This window comes from Mytilus galloprovincialis, chromosome 14, assembly GCF_965363235.1.
Source record: "Mytilus galloprovincialis chromosome 14, xbMytGall1.hap1.1, whole genome shotgun sequence".
In the NCBI taxonomy this organism is placed as follows: Eukaryota; Metazoa; Mollusca; class Bivalvia; order Mytilida; family Mytilidae; genus Mytilus; species Mytilus galloprovincialis.
The window spans coordinates 64,637,053-64,662,776 of NC_134851.1; the positions used below are offsets into that span (position 1 = coordinate 64,637,053).

General features: G+C 32.7%; 1 protein-coding gene across 1 annotated transcript; it reads right to left on the reverse strand.

The window, feature by feature from the left end:
* On the reverse strand, window positions 1–25,724 carry LOC143058147 (cell adhesion molecule CEACAM2-like). Its single transcript, XM_076231609.1, has 6 exons — window positions 25,412–25,724; window positions 7,484–7,771; window positions 6,672–6,983; window positions 4,910–5,215; window positions 2,273–2,332; window positions 1–8 (listed from the first exon to the last, which is right to left on the reverse strand). Exons 1-6 carry the CDS (start codon window positions 25,722–25,724, stop codon window positions 1–3), a joined length of 1,287 nt encoding a protein of 428 aa, XP_076087724.1.

Consider the following 25,724-nt stretch of genomic DNA (forward strand, 5'->3'; position numbering starts at 1 on the left):
TTAACTGCCTATAATTGTCAATCAAGTTATACACTGTATAGCTGATTATGTTATTTGAAATGCAGTGGAAAACAAAAGAAACATCCAATGCAGTCATCAAAACAGATTCAGTGACATGGAATCTTCAAGTTCATCTCGCAAGGTTTTCCCCCTATTAGTCTTTGTTAAATTTTCACTTTTCAAAAATGTGCAAAATGTATCCTACTTTCAATTAAAGGAATATTTGGCATAAGTAAAGTTATATCTTGTCTGGTACTATAGAAAAACATTTACATTCAAAACTTGTTTCCCAATCCACTATAAATAGATATGTTTAAACTAAGTGGATATAAAAATGAAGATGTGGTATGATTGCCAATGAGACAACTGTCCACAAGAGACCAAAATGACACATACATTAACAACAATAGGTCACCGTACGGCCTTCAACAATGAGCAAAGCCCATACCGCATAGTCAGCTATAAAGGCCCCGTTATGACAATGTAAAACAAATCAAACGGAAAAAATTACGGCCTCATTTATATACATTACATGAACGAAAAACAAATATGTAACATATAAACAATCGAAAAGCACTGAATTACAGGCTCCTGGCTTGGGACAGGCACATAGATAAATAATGCTTAGGGGTTTAATATGTTATCGCTTTATAGCGTTTTATAACAGAGAATAGTAAGTGATTGCGCGTATTACAGATACGTCTTGTGTTGTAACCACTTGCACTATAATGGTAGTTCATATATTAGATACTGGTTTACGTGTTTACCTTAAGTATTTAGCATATATATATATATATATTTAAATATATTTATCCGATAGAAGCATCAGGTTTGAATGTTGTTAAAATTATCATGGGGGTACATGTATATCAAAAAACACCTTTGGAACGTTGTCCCGTTATTTATTGAAATGAGAAAATAAAGTACGATTGGAAATGTGACAAGTTTCCCTCAGAGATTAAAGGACTTTGATGTTTACATTTGTCTACAACACGTAGAAAGAAAATTATTGTGACATTAGCTTTAAAAGACCGACATGTATGCATCGAAAATGTATAATTTCGTAAAACTTACTGATCTACACCCTGAAACCTGACTTTAGCTACATTGTAATGTAGTTAGAAAGATACGACAAAAAATATTGAATCGACGGACGAACGGACGAATTAATTTACTGAATGCCAGATGGACGGATTGATGGACTGACATACAAAGGTAAAACAGTTAACTACCACATTTTAAAAGCGAGATTATTATAATCAAAAGATCTAGATGTAGGATTACTCAACTATTAGTCGTTTTTCGTCTTTAGTTGGGTAAGTCGTACTTTATGTTTAGATCCAAAGGCAATATCTTTCCTATAAGACAATGTGTTTGGTTTCATCTACTGTGACAACAATAGGGTTACAAATGATTGGAATATTGCAATTTGTAAGACAATGTATGCTAGTCATGGTATTAATGCATTAATTTTGTTTATATCAAGACTAATTAACAAAGACACTCTTGGTATGTCTCAATTTTAATTACTAATACACTTACCAGGCTTCTTGGAGTGCGTGTATGCCCAGTAACCGACAACTACTGATCCAATGCCTGCCAATGCGCTTACCGCACCTATTATTCCATTTACTAATGTGTCAGCTGAGAAAGTTATAAATAATGTTAGTTTTTAACTATATAATTGTTAACCTTTAATGAAATTTTGCATATTTAAATTGACATCGTCCTTTAAAAACATTCACATATCAATTTACAAAAGAAAACAAATGATTGTCTCTATCCCATGAACATATTAAGAAGTATTAGACAAGGGAACAACTATAAACTATAAATATAATCCCCAACAATACTATACATTTGTAGCCGTTCTCACATACGTTTGACCGAGAAATTGATCAAAATGTGTATATGTAGTTATCAATTGTGTATAATATAAGATTGGTGTAAACTAGAAACAACAAAAGACAAGTGTGTTAACAGTGCAACTAAAACGTAAAATCACAAAATACTGAACTCCGAGAAAATTATATAAAGGAAAGTTCCTAATCAAATGGCAAAATCAAAACCTAAAACATATCAAACGAATTGGTAACAACTGTCATAATCCTAACTTGGAACAGACATTTATTATGTCAAAACTATTGGATTTAACCTGATTTTATAGCTATCTAACCCTCTCACATCTATGAAAGTTGCAGCATTTTTTATTTTTAAATAATGTAAACTAACAAAAATCGTATCAGGTAGCTTTAAAGATAGCAATACATACTATTGTCGTCCTCATCATCCTGGTCGTCAGAGTCGTCTTCTGATGTAACTTCTGCCTTAACTAAAACGGTAATAAATCATGTAACTTGTACAGTAAAATTTCACAAATCAATTAAATATTAACACACAAACAATATGAGCTGTTTTAATTGATTAGAAATGTAATGCTACTAGCAACATTATTTTTAAACAGTTGCATTGCAAGCATGCAAAGTGAGAGCCGCTTAAATAGTTTGGGCGCCCTTCCTTTCTTCTTTTGTAGTCCGTCTGATTTTTTTTGTTCGCAACCTTGGTTGTTCCTTCTGTATTTTCTTTATTTCAAGATTTATACTCGATAAAATATGGTGACCTTGATTTTTTCGCTGTTTGATTTATAGATAATTCTATGATTCTGACCTGTTTACATTTCTCTTTATTCTATGAATTCGTAAAAGCAAATACTTCATTTAGGGCCAACTATTGTGTAAGGCTTTGCGATTGTTGCGTGCTAATCAAACTTATGGATCCGAATGAAACACATATGTGATGTAAATTTAACGGACCTCATTATGAGTTGGTTGACTACTATGGAATATCCTGTTAACATGTGATATCGGATATGTTCCTTATGTCGTTACTACAATCCCGTATTCCGTGACATACCGAAGTTGACTATTTACCGAGTTTGTACTAATATGAGCAACACGACGGATGCCAGATGTGGATTTGATCACCCTTAGTATCTGAGAAAACACCACTAGGTTTTGGTTGAGTTCGTGTTGTTTAGTCGCTAGTTTTCTTTGTTGTGTCTTCTGTACTATTATTTGTCTGTTTGTCTTTTTCTCTTTTACCCATGGTATTGTCAGTTTATTTTCGATCTATGTGTTTAACTGTCCCACTAGTATCTTTCGCCCCTTCTCCTACTACAATAATACTTGCTATTAAGAATACAACATCTTTATGAAATATGTGATAAAGAATAAAAAGATATAGCGAAAACATAGTCACGTATGTCAATATTAGTAAGCGACACTTACATATCAAACGTTATAGGTTCAACCTCAATTGCATTGGTTTTCTCATTTAAACAGTATAATCAAAATGTAAAATGTATCCTATTATTTTATTCAGATGAGACTATTGTATTGTTTCATAAACCGTTCTTTTAGTCGATCACGTAATAATCAAATGCATCTGATAATGAGGCGCAGCTATAAATGAGTGTATACTAGACACCCAGATACACACCAAATATAGTGTTCATTCTTATCCGTTAAAAACATAATGTACCATCAATACGCAATTATACTAATCAAAAACTAGATAGTAAATCTGATTACAGTCCAATCTTTTATTTCTCTAGACAAAGACTACATAAGAATAGTACAGTGGAATTTTAAAGAAAGGTTGTTTTTAGAAAACGTTAATACCAGTCAATGTAGCTGGAAAGCTACTACCAGTTCCGACAGAATTTACAGCAAAGCATGTATATTCGCCAGTCATAGATTCCATTGCCGATGGAATAATAAGGGTTGGATTGTCAACTGTTACTCCCATGATACCAATTGAAACAGATGAAAGTCTTGTTATAGCGCCACGTATAGATCTTTCCCAGTACACCTTCGAAACAGCTGGGAAAGCATTTCGTATGGAACAAGTAAGTGTTACAGTATAACCAATGCCTGTTATGTGTGTTATAGATGGAACCTCAACTTCAGGACGACCTGCAACAATAAAGCGTATCACCATGTTTAATCCCGTTTATCTTATACATTAAAGTTAAATTGGACCTTATTACATTATTGTGTATACCAATAATGCTACACACATAGTAATTTCCTACAAACAGGCATAGTTTAAGATTGATGCAAAACATTTCGAAAACAATTAAAAAGTATAATACATCATAAGTTTTCCTAAAAATGTCATAAACCGTCTATATGTAAGTTCACTGACTAACTTGGTAAATTATTACTAGTAATTGGATTGACGAAAGAGTAAAGACATAGTGTCTAATTCTTTGATTTTTCTTACACAGTTCATTTAAAACAGATTAATCGTCTTGCGATTTTTGTTTACCGTGTGATTATAATAAGCTTTCTTATATCTTCTTTGTAGTTGTATGCATAAGTCTAATTGTTTGAAATATATATTACCTCCAACGACATTAAGTTCGATTGATGAACTAGAATCCCTTCCAAATTCATTGACGGCAAAGCATTTGTAAAGTCCGTTATCCGAATCTGTCGCATGGAGCAATATAAGCGATGGATTTTCAACTGTTATTCCTTCCGTATTAATGGTGCCGTTATGAATCACATTTTTAATGTCATTGAATTCTTTCTCCCAGTAAACTTGTATAGGAGGGGGTTTGCCGGTCACAACACATAATATGTGTACTTTTTCGCCATAGTTAACTGGTGGCAAACTCGTTGTGATACTGACAGATGGTAGCTCTAAAACATAACTAAGATTAAATTTGGGGGCTTATAGTTGATGGTTTACAAATTTATTCACTTAATTTCTTTATTACTTTTCTAGTTTTTGAAACATTTGTATCAGCAAATTATAAATAGAACCTTAAATGACTTAGAATTGACAAAGAATAGTATATTTGAAAAGCAGATATGAGAACAAAAACAAAGAATCTTTAAAATACTCTCACCACCAATGACCTCCAACCTTGTGGTTTCACTACAACCAGTTCCGACATCATTTGTGGCTATACATCTATAATTTCCTATATCTGATGTAGTGGTTGTCACTATAGTCATCGATGGAACATCAACAGAAATTCCTTGTATTCCTGTTGTCACGTTATTGATTACTATAGTCGTGTCATTGAATTCTTTCTCCCAGTAAACATTTGTGACAATGGGATCAGAAGTTATATTACAGAACATTGTAACACTTTTTCCATACCCTGCTGTATAATTTGATTTGCTAACAGAGACCTTCGGCACACCTGAAAACAAAATACGGATAATTACTTTTCATTGGACAATTCTGGCATAAGATGACTTTGAGGGATACAATTATAATTGTACAGTATTATTACCATATTCGCTGCAAACAAATAAATGTCACAAAAAGAAGAAATATGCAAAGAATGAATACGCTTAATACAAAGCTAAACAGGTTATTTATTTTTATTTTTGATTGATACGCGTGTCTTACAAATAAAACTTGTCTCCTGTTAGATTTAATGTGGGTCACAAAGAGCAAACATTTATTCTAACACATTGACGTTGATACATTTCATACGGTGAATGTGACTAACGTGGTCTTTATCATTTGTGAATAGTCATTCTGATATTTAGCATTGTTATAAAGCGGGAGGTTTTGGCTAGCTATTAAACAAAGTTCAGCGTTTTCTTAAAATGTCCAATACCGAATCAGAAAAGTGGTAGTTTGTTTCTATGTATGATGCGTTTGTTTTTGTTGCACAACAGTGTTCGTGTTGTTCCTGTGTGGTCTTCTTCTAGATGATTTGTTTCCACCTGTTTTAGGTTGGCAACCCGGATTTGATTTCTCTCCATCAATGTATGACTTTTGAACACCGATAAACTACTGCCGCTTGTTTTCATAATTTCTCACAATGATCACAGTCATCTTAATTTTCCTTTTTTAATATTGGAAATTCCTGCAACATTTGCAACAAATGACATTTAAATATGAGCGTCACTGGTTAGTCTTGTATAGACGAAACGCGCGTCTGGCGTACTAAATTATAATCCTGGTACCTTTGATAACTATTGAACGTATTGAAAAACTAAAGGGAAGACAAAATTGAAAAAAGCAAAATAAGAAAAAGGAAAACAGAAATACCGAACATAAATAAAATAAATGAAAAGTCAATAAAACACGGACTATAATAGACGTTATCAAAAGAACAGTAAAACCAACAACATAATATATAGATATAGGAAATGTGGTGTGAGTGCCAATGAGACAATTTTCCATCCAAAAAACAATTTATAAAAGTAAACCATTATAGTTCAATGTATGGCCTTCAACACGGAGCACTGGCTCACAACGAACAACAAGCTATAAAGGGCCCCAAAATTACCAGTGTAAAACCATTCAAACAGGAAAATCAACAGTCTAATCTGTGCCACCAATGGGTCTGAAACGCAGAAAGAAAAAAACCGCACCAGGAGATGGTGTTCAGTTGGCCCCTAGATAAAGTTGTGTACTAGTTCAGTAAAAATTGAAGTCACACAAAACCCCGAAACATATATTAAATGAACTAAAGTTAAAAAAAAACATACCATTCTAACAAAGGCCAGAGGCACTTAATTGAGACATACGAAAAATTGCGGCTTGGTTTAATATGTTTCGTGAGATCCAACCCTCTTCCTATACCTCTAGCCAATGTAAAATAAAGAAACACATATCAAACCTGAATATACGAGTATTACCTCCAATAATAAAAACATGTATTGGCCTACTATGTCCTGTTTCGATATCATTTTTAGCGTAAAAGGTGTAGGTTCCAGATTCTGAGGATGTCACATTCAAAATGGTGAGTGATGGAATTTTTATGGTGCTTCCGTTTATCCCGTCTGTTTCTTCTGAAATCTTTGTTATTACACCGTTATTATTGAACTGCCAATATACATCAGAAACAGGATTAAATTCAGTTGTTTGAACTGAACTTGCAATTGTGAGAGGACTGCCATATTTCACAACATATTGGTTTGATTGAATGTTTACTTTAGGATGATCCTGGTCTACAATGAAATATTGTCACTGTTTTACTGTGTGTAAGATAATCCTTTGTCAAACATAAATGATTGTAAGTTGTCAAGATAAGGTTTTGCTTGGAAATCATTATACTAGTAAGTTAAAGTCTAACAAAGCGATAATTAAAAATGCCAGCATTACATTTCATCAATCCATTATACATGTAATATAAATATGATGAGGTATTATTCCTTTAAAGCATGAAAATCTTACCTGCACTGATTCGAACATCAACTGTCCGAAGACGATTTAATCAACATATGTTTCTCATTTGTTTATAGCATGAGTGTACTGCTTCTCTTTTCAACTTGATAAACACAAAATCCAAAAACACGATAATGTGGTTAAATCAAACTCCTCATATTGTTTATCTTTTTTTACTTCTCATATTATCATGTATTTAGCTTAAACAATGTAAAGTAATTCAACAGATGATACACATGATAATTACAGCTATGTTATGTATACCTCAAAAATGAAATCTTACCTCCATATATTGTGACATTAACAGGTTTGCTTTTACCAGTACCGAGTACATTTTCTGCAAAACAGATGTACTGTCCTGAGTCACTGGATGATGCATTATCAAGGTCCAGTAATGCCACAGACTGTCCGTATGTTTCTCCTTGATGCCAAGTTGTAGTAACACCATTCGATACGCTTTCCCAATATACATTGAAATGTGTCGGAACAGATGTAATGTTACATTTAAGTGTAATGTTACTACCATGGCTAGCATTGAATGGTCCTGGTTCAAGATGAATATAGGGAATATCTAAAAGGCAAAAACAAAATTGCAGAAGACTTGTATGTGATCAGAATGAAAGAAGAATACACAAGGAGGGTTTTGTTATTGAATGCAGATATAATTGACTAAAAAAGAATCATATTTGCATACCCTAATTTTAATATTTTAATTTGTGTTTTTGATATGTTATAAAGAAAAGGTATCTGTTATATGTGCGCGATTGTGTGATGATTGATGATTGACGTGTCCCAAATGATTACGTAAATATTTCTTAATCAGGCGCGTTCATTCCATATTTTATTCAAGTGCATACATAAATGACTTCATCAGGTTTTAGATAGACGCATCCTTGGATATTATGCGTTGATATATACATGATTCCGTTGATCAATAATTACGCTTACACGGAAGTAATTCAACTAAGGTTCAAAATAGAATAATCCCCTCGAAAATGTTAATGGTCGATACAAGAGGTGTCTGAATAGTAAGGAATATTTCTTTCACATATGACGAAGGATATGTTACAATTGCCGTAACTGCAGTTATTTTCTCTTTTAAGTGAATGTGACATGTAAAATAAGACTTATCACCGGGCTTTGTATTTAAATGAGCAACATCTACTTGTGATCAATACATTTTGTATTTGTTTTATTTTCTAGGGTCCTTGTTAACTTTCATTATTTGTCATTACTCATTTGTGCACTGGTGTTGTAGTTTCCCTGACTTTTTATATCCCTTTGGTTTCTTTTTACTATTACAATGTTAATTTTTCCATGTACAAAGTAAAATAATAAAAATACTGAAATATATATATGTACAAGTACACACCCGTGATATCGCGGGTCCGTGACTGACTTAAAGTATATAACTATGCCTAAGCCTTATTTAAGTAATTGGTATTGTCATCTGATAAAGTCATGTCGATTATGAGATACACAGTTTTTTTTTGCTTTCAAATCTTTCTGTTTGAACCCGTCGAACTGGAACTTATCAATTATTGGTAATATTAATTATTTGGAAAACAAAAGGTCCTGGCTATCCAGGAATGGAGTATTTTCAGCCCTTTGATTATGACCCGTGTATATAGCAAAATCCTAAATACACCGTTGGGTGGTGCGCCTGTCAAATGCGGAACGTATAGATAAGGCAATAGCTAACAGGTGAATATACTATTGGTATCGTTATCGGATTCGACCCAGAACTTGTTAATTATTGGCAATATTAATTATGTGGAAAACAAAAGGTTCTGGAGGGGTGTAATTTTTAATCTACACCATTGTCCTATATTAGTTCTATATAGAGTTGAATTCTTTGATTTGTCGTTTTTACCCGATGACGGCTGACAAATTGGACCTCGTAATTTTAGTATTATAGATATTTGACTACTATGTCAAAAGGTTTTTCTAGTAGATTTATTAATTACTAACCCCCGATTATTTTCAAATCAATGTACGGACTCGATCCAAGTGAAAACTGATTTGTAGCTGAACAAATGTAGGAACCATCATCTTTGAAGGTAAGCGATCTTATTTCAAGAAAAAAGTGGTCCATTTTAAAACCATCCTTTCCTGGAATTGTTACAGAATGATTGCTTAATGTGACGTGGCCATATCCATAATATGAAGGCTGTACAGGAACGCTAATACCGCTCTCATTAAATTTAAACCAGGTTACGTTTACAGGTCCAAACTTTGTTTCGTATGCGACGCTGCAGTGAAGTGTTACCTGTGAACCATATACTTTTGTGTAGTTAGTTTTGCTACAGTTGACCACTATATCTCCTGAAAAAGTTTTGAATTCTATATTGCTAAATTCTTCAGTCATTGCGTGTTTAAACATTTGATCAGTTGTCTTATATTTAAACCTTGACATCAAATTGGAGACAAGTTACATTTATCATTATTTAGAAGAAGAAAAAACAGTTAAGATTTAACAAGAACAACACGATATTATACAGAATGCGTCCGGACAAACATGCTAGTTGGCGATTAATCCTCCCTCTTATTCGGGGACAGGGGTGCAACAGAACGATACAAGAACTGAACAAAACAATAAACAAATACTGCATATGATTAACAGTAATATGATTAACAGTATCAAACAAGGTAAACTATATTCTAATCCATATCAAAACTTTGGCTAAGGGATTAATGAATTTGCAACGGTTATTGTAATGCGAATTACACCGGGGAACTAATGAATATATACATTTATGTGTGATTTGCATCCTGTATAATTTAACAACAAAACGCATGTCTAAACATATATGCCTTATTCATTCAAAACTGTCAATAACGTTTGTTCAAAGTATTGTTTTTCTTTATCAAATCAAAGTGTTTGCTTTTCGAAAGCATTCGTTAAGAGCTTTAAACATATCTAACCTATGAAAATTAAATTGTTTTCAAGATATAGGTATTTAAAAATTTAGTCGGTGGATATGCTATGTAGTTAAGGTGACGCTTTCTGAACCGGGCGACGTCAGTGGTGTCAATCAATAAGTCATCGACTGTGTTTGTTTACATCAATAACTGCTTGATGGGGGGAGGGGGGAGAGGTTGACAATTTATTTGATAATAAACTTATCATAAATAATAGGAAAGCAGTTTTGAACGTCAGACACGCATTGAAGAGGATCGAGGATCTTAAATTCGGATTATTTTGCCAAATACACAGTTCATCTCTTCCGATCCTTATTTTTTTGAAACTTTATTATATTGTAAATTTGATTTATACTTTTGTCCGTATTACAATGTATTACGCGCGGGTTTTTTTGAAGCAAACATTATTTTATATACGGATGCAACTTTCAAACAACGTCTTCTACTAACAGTTACCATACCCCCTAATACTGTCAAAGTGGTTACTTGGCTGCTACCAGTTCCTACGATGTTAACAGCAAAGCATGTATACTGTCCTGCATCATCTGTCGATACATGGGTGATGTTCAATGATGGAAAAGTATCCGTTGTGCCGTCAAAACCAGGACTAGAAGATGTTATGTTTGCCACTGTACCATTAGATAGTTTTTGCCAGTATACAGCGTGATGGTCTGGTGTAGAAGTGATCATACATTCTAGTACAAAATGCTTACCACTCCCTGTGCTATAGTTCAAATTTGGAATTGTTACATTTGGAATACCTGTAATATGTATTAACAGATAATTTTTATTATTCCATGTTGAAACAATCATATCTTTTAACGTCACTACTAATTCAATAATAATAATTGGTGTTTTACTATTAATATAAACAAAATATCTTACAATGCTGCACAATGGAAGTGCACTATGAATATGGCAGCCTTGTTTAAGAAAATTGAAATGCGAATGACTCTATAATAAACCAAAATGGATGAATAGTAAAGCAAAACAAATCTAATAATCTTAACATGTTCAATATGATACTATGAATGCTGTGTTTTGGGATTATTTGTGTTTAATAAATAACTTAGAGTATAAATTTTGAAAATGTTTCGACACCATTGAGTCTTCTAAACAAAACACTTAACAACATATACATGATATGGTAGGTACATTTTCTCGTTGATTTTATGCTGGATATTTATAAACAGATATATCATGTTAAGGAGGGGTATTTGCGAAAAACATCAGTGTAGAGAATGTTAAATTTCGCGAGCCGTATGGCGAGGGAAATTCATTCCCAAGACTGGTATTTTTTCGCAAATACCCCTGAAGAACATGCTATATCTGTTTAATTACACCAAAGGTTAATTTTCAAAAACGCATAAATGATCGTGACGTTACAAGCGTCCAGATGGATGGAGTATTTTTTGCCAAATACCACTGCAGAGATGAACGATATGCATTTGATAACAGTGAATTGGTGAAAAATACACTGACTTTAAACCAATCAAAACCCAGGATTCTTACATAATGTGCAATAACACTCAAAATAAAGTGCCATCGCGAAAAACCTTTGGCTGACTTGATAATAATCTAAAAGTTTCTAGTCAGCAACTTTAATGTTTTTGATTTGTCTTTAAAATTTTGAATATCTAAATATCTGATTACTCTACGACAGACATTCTACACAGGACATCCGGATAAGAAATGACACAGCATAAGCATTATGGTAGTAAAATGAAGAGGTTATATGCGACTACTCTATCTGCAATATGTCAATCACTCCTTCTGGTAATTTATATGTCAAACAGCATAAAAGGATAATCCAGATAATCATGATAATGTTACTATTTGATAAAAACAATATAGTGTATCAGTAACCATTGAATGATAAGTATAACACTTGACACGCGGCTTATCGTTAATCAAATCAATATAGTATGTCAATTGTTTTAACTGTTATGTTTGTACAAGTCAAACGTATATGACCAATACGATTGAATATCTTGATAGGTTTCAATGATGAAATATTGGGAAATGTTATTTCTTGTAATTTTTAGATATATGAAATAAATAACGTTAACTTCCATGTGAAATGAGAACCGAAAATTTCACATGTAAAATAAACGTGGTTATTTCACCCCTTTGACGTCATACAACAATATGCATTATCATTACCTTTAATTGGAGAATAAAAAGCACTTGCCAATGTCATAAAATGAATAACTAATCAAAGAATTTAAATATAGAACAATATTCAAATGGTGACCGAACAACACTGATATACGCGCTTTCGTGAATAAATGTGTTATTCTGTCACTCGTTAAATATTTGTTCTCTATTGGAATTCATCGATTGGTTATTCTATAACCCCATATAATTGCGAACCACTATCTGATTACTTTTCATATTTGATGTTGTTTGATGGCTTTTATGTGTTTGGTTCGTTTAGTGTTTTGTCATAAGTCAGGTCGCAGCTATTTTGTTTTATCGGGTTTTTTTTCGTTTGAAATATTTTACTCTTGTGTTTTGTCTCAGTTCTTTGAAAGATGACTAAACGGTATTATTTTTTGTTATTGTTGATGGCCTTTCTTAGACACAAATTTGTTTTTATGTACGTAATCTATACTCTGCTGGATACATTTCCAATTTACAGCCATACAACATGGATTATTTTATATCTAATATATAATAATGTTTATCAGAATAATAGGAATTTATTTATAAATTCAATGTTTATTTTTGTTCCTACAAATCAGACATTATAATTTACTAATGTATTTTATATCGAAGGTCCCTTATGCTGTTGACATACTAACAAAGTCGAAAATTTTTATTATCTGGTAATTGGTCACAACTAAGGATTATCGTGAATGAAACGAAGCACAAATAGTTGAATCAAATTATCGATTTAAATGGTGTGCAATCAAGTGCTGGTTTGCCCCGCAAGTATAGTGTCCGGTTAGATTAAAATTTTACATAAAGACTGTTGAAATAAATAAATGTCTACAGTCACTATTTTATATAACAGTGTTCGTTCTATGTTCTTTTGACTGTTAAACAAAATGTATTTTATCATGCAGAGACAAATATGTTATCAAATGCAGATAATATTGAACTTAATATCAACATGATCAATACGTGATACCTACAAACATACCTTAAGTATGATCTTTGTTGGATAATTGTCTATAAGCCAATCATGCCACATATCCTTATATTTATATTGCTATGGATTCATTAGTATTCGTTAGTTACCAATTTTTGTCGGTTATGTGACAACAGGTGAAACACGAATTTAAATGTCAAAGAATTGTCAACTGTCTATAGACTTCGTATGCAGAGTTTGGCAGACCCGAAAATTTAATTATCCAGGAAAATGCAAATTTTCTCAATCTATGAAAATTGATACCTACGCAATATATTACCCAACTGTGAGTTAATTTATATAAAGATACGTGACACAATAAACATGTTTGCCAATGTATCTTCATTGGGAACGATGAAATCACGAAGACCGTCTCGCGTAATATAAAGCAGTTTTATTTGTCATATGTTAATTATTTACCTCCAATTATTGTGAGAAAAATGGCAATATATCCCACTGAGTACTGATCTTTAGCTGTACAGTAGTACATACCACCATCATTGAATGAAAGTGTTGTTATTGTAAGAAAATAGTGGTTCATTGTAAAACCATTTTTTTCCGGAATTTCCACTGAATTATTTTTAAAGGTCACGTGGTCATTTTCATACCATGCAGGATGTTCAGGATAACGAACAACACTGTTATTGTATTTATCCCAGGACACTCTTAAAGGTCCAAACTCTGTTTCGAATGTGACGCTACACCGCAATGTAACTTGAGAACCATATTCTTCTGCATAGAAGCGTTCGCTTGAGTTGACCAATACATACCCTTCAATAATATTTTAAAAACATTTAATCGAAATATTAAAGTGATGTCTTAAATCAAAAATCAAATATTTCGAAACAATAATTATACATAGAGTTGCCCATCATAATCTTAAAAAGACAGTTATTTCATCATGAAGAATTTCATATTCAACCTTTAAAATAAAATTTGGAACATTAGTTAATTGTAAGGCGATAGATGTCACGAGCAATGCATAACATTATCAATAAAACCACATATGAGATATTCTAAAGGAGTAAAGTCAATCAACATTTGTTTTTGAAATCTGTAAAACTGTTTTATTGATGATTTTATTTCCAGTATAACATTTTTTAGCTGGCGCTTTAGAGCCGGTTTACATTTCTGATGATAACATTTATTTTGTTATTTTCTAAATATGTAACTCAAGACAACCGCCGTACTTGCGTCGCGAAACCGACGTATTGTTTTGAAAAAGTAGCATTCTAAAGAATACACCTGCCATATGAAATTGCGACGTGTGCCTAAATTTTCGGATTTTCGTAGTTGAACCTACATCTATAAATCACATTGTTTTTTAATTCTTGAACTAAAAAAGGTGTATCAAGTTTTAAGATTGGTTACATAAGGTGCATCTTTTATCCATGACCTCCTTGTGTGAATTTCAGATTGAGTACCTTTTCATTGTATTTCCTGACAAAAACAACCAACAACTATTATAAAAACAGTGGCAAATAATTTCCGCTTGAGCTCTTTTCACCAAATCTCCTGTCAAAAACAGCTGTTAATAACTATTCAAAAAAAAAAAAACAGTTGAAGAGTATTATTCCTTTATTGCTTAATTAACCTCATATTTTTAGAAAAAAAATATGTGTTTATGTCAGAATCAATCCAGTTTACAAACAAAGTGTGATTACAAAAACCAACTATATGCCTTATCGAACCAATCATGGGCCTTTTTTTTATAAAAAGACGGTTTGGTTCAATTTATTAATTGTATCTTAATTTATTTTATCTCATAATGTTTTACATTTTAAAAAAAAATTACTAATTAAACTTCTACAAATATACGATACGCAATGGAAAACAGGTATATTATGTATTACTGAAAAATTATTACACCAGGGTTTTCGATATCACAAACTAGTCAAAACATTTACTAAATTTTATCATCGGTATAAGGACATCATTCGTAAATATAGCTCAATATGCAGACTTCTTATACGTTCAGGTATTTCACATCCAATTTTTTATGTAAATATTCTATATAAAGCACAAAAATGTCAGTATTCACTTCAGAAACTAATAAAACCTTTAAATAGACTTATTAAGAAGGGGTATAGTTACGAAACTGCTATCAGGTCATTAAAGATTGCATATTTTGGCGTTGATATTGATTCACTTATAGGGTCTTTGCATCGGAACTAAACACATTTATTCAAAAACCAGTTGTTGGCAAAACATGGGTTATGTTCTTCTCATATATGTTATGATGGTATGATACTAAATCCCTAACGGGAAGGATTGTGCCTGATATTCATATGATGAAATCATAATCTTTCAATCAGGTTTATTGAAGTCTGGAGCTGGCATGTCAGTGAACTGCTAGTAGTCTGTTGTTATTTATGTATTATTGGCATTTTGTTTATTTTCTTTGGTTACATCTTCTGACATCAGACTCGGACTCCTTTTGAACTGAATTTTAATGTGCGTAGTGTTATGCGTTTACTTTTCTACATTGGCTAGAGCTATACCAGGAGGGTTGAGATGTCATTAACATGTTTAACCCCGCTGCTTATTGCGCCTGTCCCAAATCAGGAGCTTCTGGCCATTGTTAGTCTTGTATTATTTTAATTTTAGTTTCTTGTAAACAATTTGGAAATGAGTATGGCGTTCATTATCACTGAACTAGTATATATTTGTGTGGGGGCCAGCAGCAGAACGACTCCAGGTGCGGGAATTTCTCGTTACATTGACGACCTTGTTGTGACCTTCTTCTTTTGTTTTTTCTATGGTCGGGTTGTTATCTCTTTGACACATTCCCCATTTCTATTCTCAATTTTATTTTATATAGTTTATGAGGTGCGAAATAGTAGCTGCATTTGGCTCATAGGGTACAAAATTGATTTTATCGTGGGTACGAAATGGTAAATGTTAGATACGGAATGTTTATTGTGGGTACAAAATGATAGGGGTATAAAAAGAGCGCAAATCGTTTGTCAAAAATATGTCCTAATCATAGAGGAATAATAAATCTCTTGTTATCTGTATGTATTTTTGTAGGGGTGTGGTGGACTAAATACATTTACAAAGTTTATGAATTGTTGAAATGCTCATACATGAGACATTCACTGGGATTATTGTTATTGCTCCTTTAACATATTCTTTTTTCTATTGATCTTTTAGTTTTAGGTTCACGCATGAGGCTATTGTTGTCGAAATGTGTAAACTGAAACATCTGTGCAGTTGGGAAAATAAAAAAAAATAAAAACTGAAAGATAAGTTTAATATTTAGATTAGTAAAAAGTTAAAACTTTAACAATAATGTTCATAACAAAGTACAATTGGAAAGATTTCCATGCATTGCCATTTCATATTATCAAAAACTCCAAAAAGAAGTGGTTTCAATACAGACTACTATATATACATAGAATACATATAAACTAACAGCAAATTTTCCCTCAAATAAAAGTAAAAGATACAAAAAAGTGTGGTTTGCAATTTCGCTTGTGATATAGTCGAAACAATTGAACGGATTTATTTTGCTACAGCTCTTATAAAATACCTTCTTAATATTTGAAAATAAAGAAATAGAATAAGCTTTGAATATATATTAGTTCATTATCACTGAACTAGTATATATTTGTTTAGGGGCCAGCTGAAGGACGCCTCCGGGTGCGGGAATTTCTCTCTACATTGAAGACCTGTTGGTGACCTTCTGCTGTTGTTTTTTTCTACGGTCGGGTTGTTGTCTCTTTGACACATTCCCCAGTTCACTTCTCAATTTTAGTATTTAGTTTTAATAACGAAAACCAATACAATTGACATAAATAACTAAATCATTTTGTTAGCACAATTCAATATTTATTGAAGCAAATGCATGATGGGAACACATATGATAGCACTAACAGACATTAATAAAAAAATGTATTTATAGAAAAATAATTAGTCACATTACACACAAATATTTGGACGGGTAAAGAAAGAAACGGATATACGTATTTACTGCCGGACGCTATCGGAAAATGGTTATTAAGTCGGACCGCAACAGGAACTCATGATAATATTATAAAACCGACACCGATCAACATAAGAAACAGTGTCAAAATATGCAGGCTTTAAAGCAGATTTGTATTTCTATCGATTTATGAGCTTTAAACATCGGTATACTACTGTTGCCTTTATTTAATTAACTCTGTATTTGGGTACGTTGGTGCAAGTATACGATCTGTATTGCGTCTCATTCTATGCTAGACAAATTATCTTGAACTGCTGTACATGTATTATATCACTGTGTATGTATATATTTATGCGTTAACGCGTTACTTATGAGCAATGCAAGTCAAGTAGATCGAACAGATTTCTGAGTAAGTTTTTAAACATTTCAAAGGAAGCTATTAAACCAAGAGTTCCAAATGGTGAAGTTGAAATCATCCCTTCGTAAAATTTTACGGACGCCATCACGAGATGGTTGACCGTTATGAAATAACCGTATCACAAATGATATCGGATATGTTCCTTACGTCGTAACTACAATCCCCTTCCCTTTCCTGAATGTGACCTACCGAATTAGACTATTTCCCGGATTTGTTATCACATAAGCAACACGACGGGTGCCGCATGTGGAGCAGGATCTGCTTACCCTTCCGGAGCACCAGAGATCACCCCTAGTTTTTTGGTGGGGTTTGTGTTGTTTATTCTTTAGTTTCCTATGTTGTGTCGTGTGTGCTGTTGTTTGTTTGTCTTTTTCATTTTTAGCCACGGCGTTGTCAGTTTCTTTTAGATTTATGAGTTTGACTATCCCTTTGGTATCTTTCGTCCCTCTTTTCAAACAAATATTCTTTACCATGTTTACTGTGGGTCATTCATTCAGTCGTCGCTGTTCTATAAATCAACAGCTTTTGAGTATATTGATAATTTCGAATCCTAATTAGGACGAAGCACGGATATGGTGTTAAATCAATTCTATTCATGTGTCATATCACTAAAAACCATTAAAGTCTGAAATGGCCTATATCTGTACTCAACTGTACTGATGTTTACTCGAACAGTCTGAATTGGTCTGACTTTAACTTGACATTACTCGACCCCTGTCTGAGCCATACTTGACTGTACTGAATCGTACTTGACCCTTATCATTGCCGTTGAAAATAGTCTCAACTATTACTCGACCAGTCTGAAACAGTCTTAACCCATTCTCGACCTGTACTCGACCTATTTTTCAGTATGAACCATACTTAACCAAAGGTCTGAACAATACTTGACCAGTCTGAACCATACTAGACCAAAAAAACTCTACTTTGTTAACTGTTAAAATAAATGTCTTTTTAATTGACATATATAACAATAGCCAACATTTTTTTTAAATTGCTTAACCTTATATTAGAAATATATATTTATGATTATATTTAGGGAAAAAAAATATATTATATATATAATTTATATTAAAAAATGATAAAGTTAAAGACATAAATAAAACTGTTTTTCTGATTAGTGGTGAACTATAAAGAATAACTTCTGCTTGGAGGGAAAACTCATAAATAAGATCACTACTGGTCAGAGGTATCAAATTCTAAATAACATTGATTCAAAATTGCAACATCCTGTTTGAATTAAATAACAAGGCCTTTCGAATATACATGTACTATGTACTAGATAAGTAATACACGAATTTAAGAAAATAGGGCTTTCTTTCTACCTGTAAAACACACATGCACTGAGGTAATTAGACCATATTAAAGTGCTGTATGTATGCCATATAAAAAGAAGATGTGGTATGATTGCCAATGAGACAACTATCCACAAAAGACCAAAATGACACAGATATTAACAACTATAGGTCACCGTACGGCCTTCAACAATGAGCAAAGCCCATACCGCATAGTCAGCTATAAAAGGCCCCGATAAGACAATGTAAAACAATTCAAACGAGAAAACTAACGGCCTTATTTATGTAAAAAAATGAACGAAAAACAAATATGTAACACATAAACAAACGACAACCACTGAATATACAGGCTCCTGACTTGGGACAGGCACATACATAAATAATGTGGCGGGATTAAACATGTTAGTGGGATCCCAACCCTCCCCCTAACCTGGGACAGTTGTATAACAGTACAACATAAGAACGAACTATAAAAATCAGTTGAAAAAGGCTTAACTCATCAGATGGACAAAAATATAAGTGGACGTGGCCGCGTACTTATACATCCCGACACAAAAAGACACAATGAACAGATCTGAAAGTACTCGCAGTTATCTGACAGCTAGTTCAAAGCCACTAACAACTAATAAAAAAAATCATGCATCTTAAACTAAACTATCAATTCGTACACATGCAACATCCAATGGATTTAGTGTAAAGACATCATAAACAGCCAGAGAAAAACATGACCTTGTGCAATGCCAAGTTACAGGTATCGACAAATTGTAGATCCATGAATATGTATATATATAACATACTAGTAAAATTTAGTTAGCTTTTAATCTACTGATAACAAAATCAATATTTATTCCAATAAAAACAATATTCAATGATCTTATTACGGTGTTGAATAGGTAACCTTTTAGAATAAGTTTTTTTAAAGGAGCGACAAGTTTACATGGATCATTTCTAAATTTCCGGGCACGGTTAACAACAGTTCATGTCTTTATTTGACAAATAGTCCAGTTTCCGTAAAATACTTCCGAAATATTCATAAAATTTTGAATAATATTGAAAATATTAATCACAATTCATTTTTTAGATTATTTGATTAGCTTGTCTTATTTATATTTTAAAAGTTGATATATATATTATAATGTAAGTGTTGATTAATATTGTGTTGAAGTTATATCATGATTGATTATTTTGAAATTTTAATTTCAATACTATATTGAATATATTTTTAATTTCAAGTTGTTGTTCAAATTTCATTTTTATTAAAAAATATTTCCTAAATTGATGAAATCATTTGATAGATACAAAATATGTATAAGTTGGTTAAGACCTGTTCGAGTATGGTTCAGTCTAGGTCGAGTATGGTTCAGACTAGGTCAAGTACGGTTCAGACTAGGTCGAGTACGGTTCAGACTAGGTCAAGTATGGTTCAGACTAGGTCGAGTACGGTTCAGACTCATATAACATGATAAGTTAGTGATTAAGTACACATTCAGACTGTTAGGTATGGTCCAGACTACAGTCGAGTATTTTCAAGTATATTTCAGATCAATTCAGACTGGTCGAGTAAAAATCAGTACAGTCGAGTACAGATATAGGCCATTTCAGACTTTTTAAAGAAAATTAGACACTGGTCATGCAGTACTTGCATGACAAATTAAAGTCGTCATTAAACCCCTCACCCAAAATATACCTTGTTTATTGAGGAAACTTACAGGTTGCATTTCTGTAAATATTGACATTGCAATTTCCCATTGACACTCCTTTTACGGCTTAAACTGTTCCACTTATACTATGAAGCTTTGAAAAAAAATCTAATCCTAGATTTGAAAGTTCATTTGCACCACAATTTTTTTCAAAGCTCAAAATATAGGTCTGTGCGGCATATTTGCAACGTTTATATGCCCTGACCTTCTCAGAGTTTAAACTAACACTAATGTTCTTAACTACTCCTACCTCGAATGATAGGTTACCACATAGTTCATTGTAAACAATATGCACATGTTTATTTTCTGGTAACATTCCCAAGAAATGGAACACAGAGATCATAACTGGGAACCAGTATGTAAACAAAATTAATTTTCTATGAATATTCAAGATCTCCCCAAAAGAGGCGTGTTTTGCGAAACAGCTGCATTTACAAAGTGTAACATACAGATACAGTTTATTATGTATATATGATATGAGATGAAGAACACGCCTATAGCAATGCAGTATGCTGTCAGTGATACACTGTTTCAAATTGTGTTCATATCCTCTTAAGGGCATCCGATACAGTTTCAAGGGAGGTAACTTTTGGCGCGACGTTATGCGTTTGAATTCCCGCAAAACGTCACTTTTTGCGGGACGTAATGCGTGTAATTTCCCGTAATAAGAAACGTAATGTGGATTTTTCGATGCTCCGATTTCTGTTTCTCCCGCATACTAATTTCTACACCATTAACATTAGTGCATTTGATTCTAACAGGATAACAGTCATAAGAAATAAAACACATTACTGTTTCTGAGAGATCTTCAACAAAATATCGTATAGTGAGCAATCTCAAGACGACTGACCCTTTCGGTGTTACTAATATAATGCATGTCAATTATCATTTTATTATCATTTATCATCCATAATTTGGTCCGGATCCGATTTTCTGTCATTTGATTACAGCACAGAAAACATGATATTTTTAAAATAATACAAAAAAAAATAGGCACACAAAGAAGTAAACTTCCTAACTGAACAATTTATTCAATTTATTTAAGTTAGGTAAATAATGGTATGCCGCTAATATTAACAATGATACAATTTTAATTAAAGAACAAAGTTCCTATTTCCTCTACGTAGCACGTATTTTATCTAAAAAAAGGCAATAGCCAACAATATTTTTATACGCCCGTAAAAATTGACGGGACGTATTATGGTTTACAAATGTCCGGTGTCCGTCAGTCAGTCGTAAAGATGGTACAGCATATCTATACAGCACGTTGCAGAGGGTATAATGTGTTGACCCGTCCGTCTGTCTGTCAGTCAATCCTGTTTCTTGTCATCGCAACTCCTCTCAAACCACACATCAGAATTTCATGAAACCTTGTTGGATAATAAGGACAATCTTACGTAGTTGTGCAATTACAATTCAATTTTTTTTCTAAGAGTTACGCCCCTTTGACCATATTTGCTTCAATATACTTCTGCAGCATTTTGACGTCGCAACTCCTCTGAAACCACACAACCGAATTTCATGAAACCATTTTAGATAAAAAGGACATACTATGCAGATGTGCATACTGACAGGAAATTATGATTCCTTTTTTTTCCTATACAATTTTGTTTATTACAGTTATTTCATTTCTCCAGTGACAAAGTGGGGACGTTGTTATGTGAGCACGCTCACTAAGGTTCTTTGATATCCTTATTTTATTAAACTTAACATGGTTGTTTTTTCTTGATGAATTAAACGATCTGTATACTTTTTGGTGAACGTTTTGAGTTATAGGACTTTGTAACTAAAACAGGGGTATGTTTTTTTTTCACAGGTCGCGCTGTATCTCAAAAACGATTTTTGATAATAGCTTAAAACTTTACAAACTGCTTAGTTATATTAATCTGAAGATCTGTATACTTTTTGAGGATGATTCCAATTTTAGTTAAGAGTTATCGAGTTTATGAAAAAGAGGGGGTTTTCACATGTCGCGCCGTATCTCAGAAACTATTTATAATTAGCATAAAATTTCACATAATTGTTAGTTAAATTATTCTATAGATCTTTACCCTTTTCGTGATGATTCTTTAATTCATTTTTGAGTTCTTGAATTTTCATTGAGCTTCAATTTGGTATCATAGAAAACGTGTTGTGATATATAAACTTCCTGTTGAGCAAGAATAAGGAATGAGTCAGGATATACTTAGCATGACTTCCTGTACAACCCCTATGTTGTTTTAAAACATGTATTATGGTTTTTTTCATAAGACGACGGGCGTGTCATGCGCTCGTAGCGCAGCTGTTTATTTTGTTCTTCTTCTTTCTTTTTTTTTACAAATGACGGAATGACAGCAATACAATGCAATTCCCAATATAATCAAAATTTCCAAATGGCATAATGTTGATATGCACTGATTTTCGAACATGTCCATACGATATCAGTTTTTTAGAAATTTGGCAAGAATTGTACACGTGAAAAATCTAATTAACCAGAAGGACCGAAGGACAGACAGAGGAATGTACGTGCGATATTTTATGTACCCCGCAATGCGTCTCGTTGTGGTGAAAAATATCATATAGTCATTTACCAATAAAATTACGCAATGACAGAAGTATTTGGATTTTAACTTGCCAACTCTCCCCTCCCCCCCCCCCCCACCCCCACCCCCCAAAACAGCATTAAAAAATGAGGATATAGTATATAAAAGTACAATATTATAAAAATGACTTGCTTTGAAATCGTAATTTTGGTAGGTATAGTGTGGAAAGTTGGGAGAAGAAAACAAACCTAAAGCTGGGGGGGGGGGGGGGGGGGGTAGGGGGGTAATAGGTAATATGTCTAGTCCTCTCGCTATTGATTCAATCGTTTTTGCCAAATCAAAAAATCAAAATTATGGTATGGTTTCTCTGTCTGGACAAAAGCATTCTTTAGCATATTGAAGATTTTCCTTTATAAGGTTTTGTTTTTGTTTTCTGACAACATAAAAAGGATGTGGTATAATTGCTAATGAGACAACTCTCCACAAGAGACAAACATGACACAGAAATTTACAACTATAGGTCAAGGCACGGTCTACAACCATGAGCAAAGCCCATACAGCATAGTCAGATATAAAAACTGCAAACCTTAAAACTGTTAAGGAGCCTCCCAATTTTATTCAATTGTAATCATTGACCCGGATAAAAGTTTAATTCTATGAATAAATGTGAAATTCTAAAAAGTGATCTTAATGTGAAGAAAAGGAATTTTAATGGGGTATTGTAAAGAAACAGCACCCCACCAAACAAAACAAAACAAAAAATAACATCTAGAGGTCAACATATGGTATTTATAAATTTAAACACAAGTGTATACAGTACATGTACCTGTATGTCAAGTTCTAAATTGCCGAGTCTTCAATTTTAAAAGCCGTAAATATTATTAACAGTCCGTAATAACATTTTTCTTGTGATGTTTCTCACTTAGACCACAAACAAAGAGATGTATGTAAGATTAACATGATTTTATTTCCGAAAACAATATTACAAATTTTTACGTAGCTTTTTACAAGCAATATTTATACATCTCAAAAATGTCGCCTGTAATTTGCAGAGATAACGTCGAAATTTTCTGCCAGCGACGTCGTGCACTTTAGCGCTAACGTTGAGGTTACAAAAGGGGGAAGCAATTTTTAGGATAAATCGCGTTTATCATAGAATCCAGCACGGTGACATATATTTTTTACTTGAGATTTGGAGAAAGCATGACAAAATGCAGTTTTGCAAAAAAATTATAAAAATGACATTTTAAGAAACAGTTTATTTCCTTGTTTTTAGGTTTAAAAAATACCACTTTGAGCATCTGGTCCGCAATATCAAGCAAGGCTTGAACAATTGTATAGTCATTCGTGTTGGGATTTAATGTTTTCCTTATTGTCACTTACCACAGCTTCAGATTGAACCCGATCTTAATAATTCACGACGAAGAATATTTGCTCCAAAAATTTTATAACAATGCCTAACTTTTTTACAAAATAGCACAAATCCCCAAATTTCAGCCTCAATTTTCTCGAAAACAAGCAATGTGACCTATCTTTTATTTCGTGTTTTATTTTTTAACTCGTCAAGGCCTACAACATATATCAAAATTATGAAAATGACATTATATCGAGAAACTGTATTGGATGCCCTTAACTTCAACATCATTGATCCGGCTACTTGTAAAACTATTTATTGTTTTATATGGTGTATATTTTATCCTGTCAGAATTCAAATGAACCCAATAATTTACATATATATATTTGAATAACCGGATTCATTAAAGACACATACATGCATGCTGGGAATTTCCTCACAAAAACATACACAAGATACAGACACGCAAAATCTCAAAAAACAGAACACCATAACAACCAATTTATTTAGAAAACTTCAAACTTATATCATATTCTTTATAGAAAATAATGATAAGCATTTGAAACTTTATAAATAAGACTGTACTAAGTATATGGAAATTGTCTCCCCATAACAATGAATTTTTTGGAAATTAACCAGAGGAGTTATTTTACATTATTCACAAAGGGTAGTAAGCAAACAATTTTTACTTTGAGATTATTTCATGTTAACAACATTTGTTCACTATGAATTGATATTACTTTACTTCAATTATAAGGATTAAGTTACCCATATCTACTAATTTAATTTTGAAATTAAGAATTTTCAGGACAAATGATAAAAATGCAAAATAAAGGAAGCAACTCATGTATGCTACTGCACTGTAATTAGTATATGTTATAATAGTACAAACCTCAAATGATTAACTGATTTGGTTTCGTTACTTAAACGTTCTTAAAAGCATACCTCCTAATACTGTCAGAGTAGTTGGTTGACTTTTACCAATTCCTACAAGGTTAACAGCAAAGCATGTGTACTGTCCAGCATCATCTTGCGATACTGGATTTATGGTCAATGACGGTAAACTGATTCTTGATCCATAAAAGCCAGGACTAGTTGATGTTATATTTGTTATTGTACCATTTGATAGTTTTTGCCAGTATACACTGGTATGGTTTGGAGTAGATTCTATATTACATTCTAGTTCCAAATAATAACCATGCCCTCTGCTATAGTTTGAATTTGGAATTGACACATTTGGAACACCTATAAAATGCAT

Excerpts from the sequence above, each read along its gene's own strand:
- LOC143058147 (XM_076231609.1), bottom strand. The coding sequence starts at position 25,724 with ATGCATTTTATAGGTGTTCCAAATGTGTCAATTCCAAATTCAAACTAT. Across the intron at positions 7,772-25,411 it reads TACTCTGACAGTATTAGGAG|ATATTCCCTATATTCATCTT; the intron begins GTATGCTTTTAA and ends TTTGCCTTTTAG. Across the intron at positions 6,984-7,483 it reads TAATGTCACAATATATGGAG|ACCAGGATCATCCTAAAGTA; the intron begins GTAAGATTTCAT and ends ATTTCATTGTAG.